The 13,474-nt window shown below is 39.4% G+C and overlaps 1 protein-coding gene across 4 annotated transcripts in view; it reads right to left on the bottom strand.

Annotated features, from left to right (window-relative positions):
- Positions 1-13,474, bottom strand: part of NTRK2 (neurotrophic receptor tyrosine kinase 2) — a 395,961-nt gene that overhangs the window by 327,535 nt on the left and 54,952 nt on the right. For all 4 annotated transcript variants that reach the window (XM_047755021.1, XM_047755019.1, XM_047755020.1 and 1 more), the window contains exons 6-7: positions 2,533-2,669; positions 1,664-1,796 (exon numbers count right to left, since the gene is read on the bottom strand). In XM_047755021.1, the coding sequence (XP_047610977.1) occupies positions 1,664-1,796; positions 2,533-2,669 (270 nt within the window). The remainder of the gene's footprint in view (positions 1-1,663; positions 1,797-2,532; positions 2,670-13,474) is intronic.

Here is a 13,474-nt window from a genome sequence, read left to right on the forward strand (position 1 = left end):
GCTTGTTCGTGGACATCACACAAGGGGAGGGGTGGTGGGAGAGGGGATCACAGCCTGCTAACAAATACATTCGGAGTGGGATCACTGCAAAGGACCTCTCAGTTGTTCCTGTTCTTTGTCACTTATTCTTTCTACTTGGAATCTAAACGTTGAGAGAGACCAATTCTCCAGACCCTGGTGACTACATAGATATTAACCTCAACTAAGAAAATTTTGAGTTGGGGTGCCCTTATTTGTAGGTCTGTGTTACAAACACAGGAGCCATGGTGGGGCAGGGACAATACCCCCGCCTTCCTCCCACCAGCCCAGGTCCTCACACCCAGATCCCTACGTTTTCCTGCCACCATGCTCAAATGACCTTTTTAGGAAGTGTTGATTTAAGGACATAACCTTGGAAGCTGGTTGCATGTCTGTGGGGATAACATTGACATCAAGCTTCCCGGTGGGTCAAAATGAGGAGAAATTATGAGTCCAGGACCCATCGGGCATCCGGGTAGTACTGAGAGTGACCCAAGGTGGATGATTTCAATCACTCCGACAATTACATCCCAAATGTGTTAGGAATGACTGGTAACCACTGTGTCAATACCTTGTGATGTGTGTGATGAATACCCATATTTACACACATGCACACTCATGTTTTTCCCATCCAAATCCTAATCCAAATAGAGTAAAACCTCGTTAATTTATACCATGGCAGAATGTGCAATGATGTGAAGACGATGTATTTTTTTACACCGTTCACACTGAATGCCACAATCTGGAATGTTAAGATATACGTTGTATTGTTTATAATACTGGAAATAATGCACACATGCTGAAGAAACATTAATATCCTAAATCTCAGTTTTAGTAGATAGAAATGTAAAATGACTATAATAATCAAATATTTGCAGGTAATAATTTTCAATAACTTAAGTAAGGACTCCTCCAACTCCCCACAGAAGCTTGATGTCAAACTAATGAGGTTTTTGTTTTGGTGTCTTTTTAGGGTCGTACCTGTGGCATATGGAGGTTCCCAGGCTAGGGGATTTAATCGGAGCTACAGCTGCCAGCCTATGCCAGAGCCACAGCAATGCCAGATCTGAGATGAATCAGTGACCTATGCTGCAGCTTGTGGCAAAGCCAGATCCTAAACCCACTGAGCAATGACAGGGATCAAACCCACATCCTCATGGACACTATGTCAGGTTCTTAATCTTCTGAACCACAATGGGAACTCCCCCTTTTTTTTTTCATATTAGCAGTACAATTAGGTGTTTGTGAAGAGCCAGCCCCATACTTTAGGTATCACAACTTTAAAGCTCCCCACTGCTTCTACAGAGAAAAACATTTAGAAACTGGTTTATCAGAATTTAAACTACAACTTATTAACATGAGGAGGATAACCAGCTCAAAATTCGTTCTATCAAACAAAAAGGGGAAGGTACAGGAGAACAAGCTTAAGATGGAAAAAGAAGCTTAAAGACAACACAGGAACAAGAGAGATTAGCAGAAATAGGACAAGTGAAAGGGGCTGACAACATGTCTTCATTACGTACACACGAAACACTGCATATGTATTTTTAACGCACTAAAGCAGCACCCAGAGCACCCCGACCACAAAGTTAAGTGTGCCCACGATCATTCGCTATTAAAAATACATGCCGGTCTGATTACGTACAATGTACAGTGAGGTTGACAGAATCTTGATCTTCTCCTACGAGATTTTCTGCCACACAAGAGATTTGCTTTCCACTGTCATCAGATGAAATATTAGTTATCCTTAAGGAGCCCTGTGTGTAGCTTGTTTCATTCTACAAAAGAATCAACAGACAAAAATAATCTTGATTAGGACTGAACCCAAGGTGACAAGATTTGGGGTTTCTTCCCGTAACTAGAGAAAACCGGGTCCAACATGAGAAAAAAGTTTCCAGCCTAATCGGGCTCAGGTAAAGGAGTAAATCGGAAGTTATTCTAGTTCTTGAGGTTCCAATTATTTAATGCGTGAAATGGATATAATCCTGGAGTTCCTCCAAGGGAAAAGACTACAAGGAGAGTCACTTGCCTTGCTCACAATGACACAAAAAGCCCACCAGAGACCTAGAGACTTTCTGATCTATTGGGCATGCAGAACTAATATGCAACCTGCATCAGTCTTTGTTAAGAAAGAACAGAAACTAAATGTACTCTACACAGACGTGTGGTTGCCAAGGGGGCAGGGGGAAGAAGTGGGATGGGTGGGGAGTCTGGGGTTGGTAGATGCCAACTATTACATTCATAATGGATAAGCAATGAGGTCCTGCTGTATATATAGCACAGGGAACTAGAGCCAGTCTCTTAAGACAGACCATAATAAAAAGTAAACATAATTTTAAAAATTTCAAAAATAAGGAAAAATATAAAAAAGAAGACAAAAAGGAAATGCACAGCAAAACTCACTGTAAATCTACGTGGCCCTATAAAATATTCGATGCCATCACTAGGTGAATACAATCTCAAGTTCTGAGACACTGTCATCTCTATGAATGCACAGCCAAACACAAGACTTACCATGTGCTTGGAAACCAGATTACCGACATCCCAGTACAAATTCGGAACTGGATCACCTGCAACACTACAAGATAGAGTGATAGACTTTCCCTCCTCCACGGTGAGGTTTGGGGCAGCCAAATTTGCTGACGGCAAACCTATGGAGCAAGAAAAGTAAAGGGAGACACAAAGAAATAGTTAAATGCATTGTCCAAACAACAGCAACAGATTGAAATCTCTTTCTGCTTCAAAGTCAATAATTATCTACTTTCTGAGACTGATTCATATTGATCTGAAAAAGTGCCAGGTTGATAAGCTTTATGGATTTGATATGAACCAAAAGATGTGAGATATGAAATCAAGTTTTGCACATTTCTTAAAAATATCATTGCAGAAATGTTGTAAAATTGGGTGTGATGATAATTGTACAACTACAAATATAAAAAAATAAATTGAGTTTGAAAAAAGCATTGCAGAATTATCTTTTATTTTTAAAAAACCCACTTATTTACAGAACTATGCCATCCATCTCTTTTTCAGTTCTGCAGTTATTAATCCAGTTTTTGGCACATAAGTAGTCATTGTATCTGCAGGTCATCTTATTTTCCCCCCTGGTTTCCTCTCTTCCACTTTTTTTATAGTGTGAGACAAAAGAGTGGGAAATATCCACAATATTTGCATAAATCCATTTTTAATTAAATAACTCATAAGTCTAACCCTTTCCTAGAACTAGATTTTGAAAGGGTCTAACTATGGAAGCTGGTTTCAAAGCATTTTTTCAAAGACATGAAGCTTAAACCATAACAGCATCAAAATGTTTCATAGCTAAGGAAATCACAGTTAAGTATCATAGGTAAAATTGATCATGCCTTTTAGAATACAACAGAAAAAGTTCTATGGATCATTATTCCAATGAAAAGTTCTCTTTTGGAAAAATGCTGAGAAAGTACTCATCATCGGATTAAATATCAAAGTTCAGAAACGTTTTTAAATATTTCAGGACAGTATTGTTTTTATACGTTTCTATTTAAAAAGCTGGCATTTCTTTATTTTTTTATTTTTATTATTTTTTTGTTTTGCTTTTTAGGGCCATACCCATGGCATATGGAGGTTCCCATGCTAGGGGTCTACTTGGAGCTACAGCTGCTGACCTATGCCAGAGCCACAGCAATGCCAAATCCGAGCCATGTCTGCAACCTACACCACAGCTCATGGCAACACCGGATCCCTAACCCACTGTGCGAGGCCAGGGATTAAATCCGCAACCTCATAGTTTCTAGTCAGATTCATTTCCACTGCACCACAACAGGACCTCCTGGCATTTCTTTATTAATGCTATCACTTCATTAAGCTATTATACCACTTGGATGTTTATATGGCTTTTAATCACACTATTTTTAACTCAAAGGTGGGTCTCAGAATGTCAAGTCCTGCCCATCAGGCGAGCTCCTCACTTGGTATCAGAAACTCTGCTGTAGACGCCATTCACCCTAACAGCTGTGTCCCACAGAACCAGGGTGCATCATTAACTCAGGAATAACCCAGAGGTCAGATAAGGCAATTCATCTTCAACAGCTGGTAAATTGCAACCAAGCCGCCCACCTAGTGGTATCTGACCCATCAGCTCCACAATACTACATAAACTTTTCTCTTAGGATGTAGTCCTTCCTGACAAAACCATTATTATTTATTACTGAAACCAGACTACAAGATTTATACAGCATGTGTCTCATAGCATTCCTCCCATTTTAGAGGACTTCTCAACAAAATCTGGCTTTCAGGGGCTGGTGAAAAGAACTGTCTTCAGAACCCTTCCTTTCTGTCTGCACCCAATAGAGAGCAATGCTGTATCTTTCACGAGGTTCACAACCCCCTAATACTCTGAGTTATTCAGGGCAATGAAGCAAATGGATGATTGAGAAGCAGTGCCATAACCCAAAATAAACACTGGGTCAGGAGTTAGGACCCCCAGACCCTAACCCTGGCACATACCATGTGAACTTGGGTGTGTCATTTCCTCTCTCTGTTTTCTTCTCTACAAAGTTATACTGTTCATTTAGAAGATGTAGCTCTAAGGTGTTCCTAGCTATAATACTGGATGGCAACATCCACGACAATTAAGCTTCCCAATGTATTAAGAAGAGTATCACGGCAAGATATAAGAAATGGTTTTATCTTTTAAAAAAATCTCCATGGACCCAGTGGTATGATCTAGGTGACTTTTTTTAAATATGCATTTTTTTAATCAAAATATATAGTCACATAGTTTGAAGAGTCTATAACTCTATAAAACTTGTTATAAAAAACCCTCATCTAGGACTTCCTACTATGGCTCAGCAGAAACAAACCTAACTAGTATCCATGAGGATGTAGGTTCAATCCCTGGCCTTGCTCAGTGGGTTAAGAATCTGACATTGCTTTGAGCTGTGGTGTAGGTCACAGACAGGGCTCAGATCTGGCATTGCTGTGGCTGTGGTATAGGCTGGCAGCTGTAGCTCTGATTCGATCCCTAGCCTGAGAACTTCCATATGCCACAAGCGCACCCCTAAAGAGAACAAAACCGAAAACAAAAAACAAAAAAAAACCCCACTAATTGTCACAACATTATAAGTCAACTATACTTTAATAAAAAAAAAGAAAGAAAGGAAAATATACAAACTACCACTAAGATCAGGAACAAGACACTCTCACCGCTTTTATTCAACTTATTCTTGGAAGTCCTAGCCACAACAATCAGACAAGGAACATAAATAAAAGGAATCCAAATTGGAAAGGAAGAAGCAAAACCATCACCGACCATGACAGAATACAATATGTAGAAAATCCTAAAGATGCCACCAAACAACTACTAGAGCTCATCAGTGAATTTGATAAAGTTGCAGGATACAAAATTAATATACAGAAATCTGTTGCACTTCTATGCACAATGAACTATCAGAAAAAGAAATTTTAAAAATATTCCACTTACAATTGCATCAAAAAGAATAAAATACCTAAAAATGAATCTAAGGAGGTTAAAGACTTGTACTTGGAAAACTATAAGACACTAATGAACGAAATTGAAGACAACACAAATAGATGGAAAGATATATGATGCTCATGAATTTGAAGAGTTAATATTGTTAAAATGACCACACTGAAGGTAAACTACAGATTCATGCAATTTCTAACAAAATACAAATAGCATTTTTCATAGAACTAGAACAAATGATTCTAAAATTTGTATGGAAACACAAAGGACCCCAAATAGCCAAAATGGTCTTGAGAAAGAAGAAAAAAGCTGGACGTATCAGGCTCCCTAATTTCAAACTATACTACAAAGCTAGAGTAATCAAAAAAGTGTGGTCAGGTACAAAACAGACACATACATCAATGGAACTGAACAGAGAGCTGAGAAATGAATCCATACTTACACATACAGTTAATCTACAACAAAGGAAGCAAGAATACATAGCATAGAAAAGACAGCTTTGAAGAATAAATGGTGTTGAACAGCTACATGCAAAAGAATCAAACTGGACTCCTTTCTCACACCATGAAAAAAAACAAATTCAAAGTGGATTAAAGGCTTAAAAGTAAGACTAGAAACCATAAAACTTCTAGATGAAAACATAAGCAATACGTTCTTTGACACCAGTCTTAGCAATTGTTTTAGGGTCCTGAGTAATTTTTTTTTTTTTTTTACTTTTTCAGGTAAGGAAAACAAAAGCAAAAATAAAGAAATGTGGAGTTCCCATCATGGCGCAGCAGAAACGAATCCGACTAGGAACCATGAGGTTGTGGGTTTGATCCCTGGCCTCGCTCAGTGGGTTAAGAATCCATTGTTGCTGTGGCTGTGGTGTAGGTCACAGATGTGGCTCAGATCTGGCACTGCTGCAGCTCCTATTCAACCCCTAGCCTGGGAACCCCCATATGCTGCGAGTGCAGCCCTAAAAAGAACAAAAAACAAACTAACAAAAAATGTAACTATGACCAACTAGGAAGCTTTTGCACAGCAAAGGGAACTATAAACACAGTGAAAAGGGCTGCCTACTGAATGGGAGAAATGTCTGCAAACTATATATCTGATAAGGGGTTAGAATCTAAAATATACGAAGAACTTACACAACTCGACATTTAAAAAACCAATTAAAAACTGGCAGAGGATAGAATATAATGGAAAACAGTATGAGAAAAAGAAAAAATATATATATATATGTATGACTGGGTCACTATGTTGTAATTGTGAATTACAACTGTGAATTGCAGAATTTGACACAACCCTGTAAAAAAGTGGGCAGATGATCTAAACAGATATTTTCCAAAGAAGACATGCAGATGACCAACAGGAATGGGAAGATGCTCAACATCTCTAATCACCAGGAAAATGCAAATCAAAACCACAGTGAGATATCTCACCCCTTTCATGATGGCTATTATCAAAAAGACAACAAAGTGTTGGCAAGGATATGGAGAAAAGGGAATCCTCATGCTCTGTTGGTAAGAAAGTAAACTGGTGCAGCGATTATGGAAAAGAGTATGGAGATCCCTCAAAAAATCAAAAATAGGTCCAGCAATTCCACTACTGGGTATTTATCCAAAGAAAACAAAAACACTAATCAGAAAAAATACCTGTGCGCCCTTGTTCATTGCGGCACTACCCACAACAGCCAAGATATGGAAGCAACCTAAGTGCCCATCAGTGGATGAACAGATAAATAATATGGAATATGGAATATGGAATATTCCATTTCATGTAAAATGGAATATTAGCCATAAAATAGAATGAAATCTTAACAGGTGCGACAATATGGATGGAGCTGGAGGGTATTATGCTACGGGAAATAAAGCAGAGAAAGACAAACACCATATGATTTCCCATTTACCTGGAATCTAAAAACCAAAACAAGTGACAAACATAAAACAGAAACAGAGTTACTGATACAGAGAACAATTAGGTGGTTGCCAGAGAGGAATGGAGTTGGAGGAGCAAAGAAAGAGGTGAGAGAGATTAATTGCAAAACACACACACACACACACACACACACACACCCCCTGTGAAATGTACAGTGTGGGGAATATAGTCAATAACAATGTAATATCTTTGTTCAGTGTCATGTTAAAACTAGGCTTAGCATGGTCATCTTTTTGAAATGTACAGAATATTGAATCACCATGTCGTATATCTGGAACTAATAGAGTATTGTAGTTCAATTATACTTCAAAAACAAACTAACTAGAAAACTCAGAAAAAGAGACCAGATTTGTGGTTACCAGAGGTTGAGGGTGGAGTGGGTGGAAGGAGGGGAAATTAGATGAAGGCAGTCAAAACATACAGACTTGCAACTATAAGTAGATACTAGAGACGTACAACACAAGGAAAAGTTCCCATTTCTTTAACTATGTATCTACATGAGATGATGGATGTTCACTGGTCTTATTACAATCATCAGTTCATGATGTATGTAAGTCAAATCATTACGCTGTATACCTTAAACTTATATGGTGCTGTATGCCAATTACACCTCAATAAAACTGGAAAAAAAATAAAATTACAAACTCAGAAAAAAAATATTCAAACTGCTGTGCGAAAAATAGTACCTATGTTCCACTACTTTCTATTCCCCAGAGGCACTCATTTCATCTCCTTTAACTTCTTCTTTGGGTATTGATCTCTGTATTACTAAACAGTATGCTTATATGGTTACTACTTCGTTTTTCTGTTTACATTATCTACTGACCTCCCACCACTGAAGATGAAAACTAAGCTCACATTCACATGGAAAAGCCAGCCCTCCCCACGTGCCTATACCATGCTCAAACTACACTGTCTTCATACCACATGCTATGAACCTTTGCTGTCTAAACATAAATATGACCTTTACTAGAAATACATAAACCCTATGGACAGGTGAACGATTGTGTGTAAAGTTACCATATTTTATCAAATGTAAATACGGGGGATCCCTATGTCCATATTTAGTAGTATGTGTGTCAGTCTTTCTCTCTGTGGTTCTCACAGGCTCACCTTCCCTTGGAGTGCCTTGGGATCTTTGTTTTATCCTCTTTAGAAAATAAATTTTTAGTTTATACACCTAGGATGGATGGAACAAAAACCTTTCAACCACTCTTCTGCGTTCAAGTGACCTGTACTTTCACCTTCTGAGCCTTGCATTAGTGTTGCCATATCAAGAGGGCTCTTCTCTTGGCTTTCCCCACTGCCAACTTGGTAAGCAGCATTCTCAGCCTTTAAGGCAGTCACCACTCATCCAACTACTTTTCAGTGTGCAACCACAAAAACACAAAGTTTTGGAGTTTCCTGTTGGCTCAGCCAGTTAAGGATCCAGTGTTGTCACTGCTGTGGCTCAGGTCACTGCTGTGACAGAGGTTCAATCCCTGGCCCAGGAATTTCCATGTGCCATGGGTGCAGCCAAAAACAAAAACCAAACAACAACAACAACAAAAGCATAGTTTTATTGACTCCTCTCCCATTTACGTGTATTAATGGATTTATCTGCTGAGTTTGGAGTAGCCATGGAGCCAGGACTTGTCATAATCTTTGAGGCATGACCTCCTCCACCAGCATATGCCACCAACAGAGCCTGGAAACACGCTTCTTGGCACCCACAAGTATAAATTTCCTACCTTTCATAAATGCATCTAATAGTTTGGAAATTCTGGGCAGGAAAATGAGTAAAATAAAGAGATTCTCATTAGAGAATGCTATGTCATAATCTTAATTTCCCCCATAAAACCTAATGTCTTTTTTTTCCCCCTTCAAGCTTAACTTTACATAATTAACAATGCTAAAACTGTCTGCTTAATTATAGTATTAGCAATAGCATTTACTGGGCATTCAAAGAACCAGAAATTCTTGTCTAGTACTTTAAATTTGTGTTTTGTTTCATTTAATCCTTACAACCAAGCTTGAAGTTAAGTATCTGTCCTCATGTAATTCATGAAGAATGTGAGTTTTAAAAAAACTCAAATACACCTTCCAAAGTTGCCCAAGAACCTGAGATTTGAACTCAAAGATCAAGGTGATCGACACTACAAGAAACTACCCTCCCCAGACTGCATGTACCTATTTTCGCATGGACTATAAATACCAACACATATCCATAATCTAGGAATTTGGTGCATCTAAAAAATAATTCCGTGTCTATTTGTGAGAGAAGAGTGAGTCTCCTTTATTTATAGAGAAATTGTATCACCCTGTCATAGCAGTTTCCAAAGGAATCTGTGCAAAATTGGCCAAGTCTAGATCTTTTAAATGTAAAGTCTTCCACAAATGAGTAAGCATCTGACTCACGTTAATTCTACAGCATTAATATGCTGGCCAAAGATTCAATAATGGAAAAAACAATCTGTACTTGAAATATCACTTGAGGTTTAATTAGCACAATAAAAATGAATTGGGAGGCATGAATAGCCAAGGAAGGATAAACCATTTGCCAGGCACTACTTCCTGGCTTAATAAGATTTGAAATCGGCACAAGTACAGAGCAAAGCTCAGCATCGCTTCCAAGAGCTTCTAGCACTACTGTAATGGGATCTTGATTTAAACTTCCGGGCTGTCTTCCTTTACACTCTGAGAAACCTCACTGGAGATAAGAGATGACCAGCTGCCCAGGCAAACAGACACCTCTGGGTCAATGGTTGTGGACCTGGATGTGGTCAGAAAGGACACACCAGCCAGCAGCTCTCAGCAGAAAATCATCCAGCCTCCAGCAAAAAGGCTGCCTTTCTTTAGACCAATGCTTCCTAAACTTAGGTGCCAATGAAGCGCCAGCAGATCTTGTTAAAAATATTTTATCTTTTCCAGTAGGTCTGGGTTGGGGTCTGAGAATCTACATTTCTAACACATTCCCTGTTCCACGGACCACACTTCCAATAGCAAGGGTTGAGACAATGGGTGTGGGACATGAATTATTCATTGAGTTTTTGTTTGGACAACTATTCTTAAACCTGGCAGGGCCCTGAGCAATCATCTAGTCCATCAAACTTTCCCCACTGTGTGTTCTGTGGAGCTCAAATTCCTTGAGAGGCTCTGTGTAGGAGGAAAAAAAAAATCCAAGATTAAAAAAATAATAATAAACTGTAAGAAATTCTGTAACTATGGATGTTCACCATGCCCCTTACCATATTAAAAGTTTTAAGAATTCTATGGAGTTCCCATCGAGGCTCAGTGATAATGAACCCAACTAGTATCCATGAGGACACGGGTTCAATCCCTGGCCTTGTTCAGTGGGTTAAGGATCCGGCGTTGCCATGAGCTGTGGTGTAGGTCTCAGATGTGGCTCGGATCTGGTGTTGCTGTGGCTGTGGTATAGGCGGGCAGCTCCGATTCAATCCCTAGCCTGGGAATGCCATACACATTCCAGAAGCGGCCCTAAAAAGACAAAATAAAATACAAAAAACAAAACATTTCTAAGAATTCCTGCTTGAAAACAACCATTTAACTTCCATTAATCTTATTTTCCCCAAGCCTGAGTACATACCTTTTCTTGGTAATACCACACCGTTGCTTTGTTACTTTTATTTGAAGTAATTTGACAAAATATCAGGTACATACTTAATTCAAATGTAAAATATATTTAAAGCTAAATATTCATATTGATAGTGGTGATAACTTTAATAGGTAATATTTATGAAGGACTTAATACACACTAGCCTTCTCAAATATTTTCCCTATTATCTTATCAGCCATCCTAAAAGCTGTAGAAAACAGATGTCATCAGGATCCCTATTCACAGTTGAGGAGGTAAAAGCTGATGAAGCATCACAAGTAAATAGCTAAGGGAGGAGGGGTTGGCCCTGACCCACATCTGTCTGTCCGGGGCCTTAACCAATACATTGATCAGCTGCCTCCTTTGCAGGGCTCTCCCACACACACCTCAGCTCCCATCCACTGGCGCAAACTTCTTTTTTTTTTTTTTTTTTTTGTCTTTTTGCCATTTCTTGGGCCGCTCCTGTGGCATATGGAGGTTCCCAGGCTAGGGATCAAATCAGAGCTGTAGCCGCCGGCCTACACCAGAGCCACAGCAAACCGAGCCGCGTCTGCCACCCACTCCACAGCTCACGGCAACGCCAGATCCCTAACCCACTGAGCAAGGCCAGGGATCAAACAAGCAACCTCATGGTTCCTAGTCGGATTCGTTAACCACTGAGCCAGGGCGGGAACTCCTGGTGCACACTTCTTGAAAGTCAACCATATTGACCAGGCCCTTTGATCATCAAATTAAAGTAGGCACGTTCTCGCTTGCTAATCATTGAAGAAAACTAACCTCTAAGCATTCTAGAAATAATAACTGGGCTTTGCCATAACTGAGACGGGCCAAGTTTGGGTTTTATTTTTCAAGATCCATCTCTAGGTCTGGATTGTGTTCTTTTTCACCTCATTTCAGTGAGCTCATTTCATAAGCCTCAGTTCATTTTGCCTCGGGTCATCGCTCTGTGTGCATAAAAATATTCAAGTAAATGATGGCTTTTGTCGGCTCTCCGTCTTCTCTCCAACTCACTTTCTATCTATCTTTCTGGCATATTGTCCAACTTCTGTGTCCCCTAAATATACATATTTCACTACCAGGAGTGAAGCCAGAATGAGCCTGACCTATTTAGAAGTGGCTGCTTTACACCTGCTTGCAAAAATGGCAGAAAATTAGCAGAGTGACTTTCCAAGCTCAAATGGGAAACTGTGCTTCTAGGCTTGTGTGAGCTGTGTCATGACAGTGACAGCAACCACAAAACTTCTAAACAGCAAAATCTAAACAGCAGCTGAAAGCTTAGAAAAAACAGTTTTATTTGCTGTTCTAAAAAGATAAAGAAAAGCAATGGCCCACTGTGTGGCTTGCTGTGTTTTAGTAGATAAAACCTGATCTCTAATAAAAGGAAGCTAAGCAGTACACTAGACTTTGTAAACATTTTTAAGAAAATTAAAAAAAAAATCAATGTGGCTAAGACGCCAAGAAAATAATGCTTTTTTACCAATCTAACTTACACACGGAGTATTAAAATAGCATTTCCTTTTCATCTTCTGTGAATGCTAAGAACATGGAATTACTACCAGTCTATTTTCCTGGTTTAAAACAAACAAAAGATGGAGTATGTACAAATATGCGAAACAGACATGCATACTACAAATTGTAGTGGAAAGCAAAAGTAAATCTTGAAAATAAATCATTAAAATCAGTTTACCACAAGGAAACGGGCCTCTCCTCCTGGGCGGCTATGAACTGACCTTTCTCAACGTAAATAATATTTTGTTGCTGTGTCTTCAAGAGACTACACTTCAAGTTTCAAGGTTGGAAAAGTGGAAAACTGAAATTGTCATCGTAAATAACAAAGAAACCGAAGGGAAGGCTGATTTCCATCCATGGGACTATTAAGGGTGTTTTATACGGTAACTATAGAGTCATTCAACCCTCAGCTGAATTACCGTCTTCAGCTCACTGTGGGGCTAGCATGTTGTATGGTAACTAGTTTCTAGTAAAATGGGTGGTGGAGGCTTTTTTTTTTTTTTTTGTCTTTTCTAGGGCTGCTCGCATGGCATATGGAGGTTCCCAGGCTAGGGGTCTAATCGGAGCTGTAGCTGCCGACCTACACCACAGCCACAGCCACAGCAACACAGGATCGCAGCTGCCTGTGCGACCTACACGACAGCTCACGGCAACGCTGGATCCTTAACCCACTGAGCGAGGCCAGGGATCGAACCCGCAGCCTCATGGTTCCTAGTCGGATTCGTTTCTGCTGCACCACGACGGGAACTCCCGGGTGGAGGAATTCTTTTGATTTGACCCAAAAGAATACTGCCTTTCTTAAATATATGTGTTGCCTACTTAGACCAGAGCCTTTCACCCACTAGCAACACTTCCTGAAAGAATACTCTTTCAGAGATTTAAACCATGATTATAGTATAAAAAGAATTAAAGCATAAACAACACTGTCTTTTAAGGATTCCATTTAGCCACAGAAAATGACGGAA

This window comes from Phacochoerus africanus, chromosome 12, assembly GCF_016906955.1.
Source record: "Phacochoerus africanus isolate WHEZ1 chromosome 12, ROS_Pafr_v1, whole genome shotgun sequence".
Lineage (NCBI taxonomy): Eukaryota > Metazoa > Chordata > Mammalia > Artiodactyla > Suidae > Phacochoerus > Phacochoerus africanus.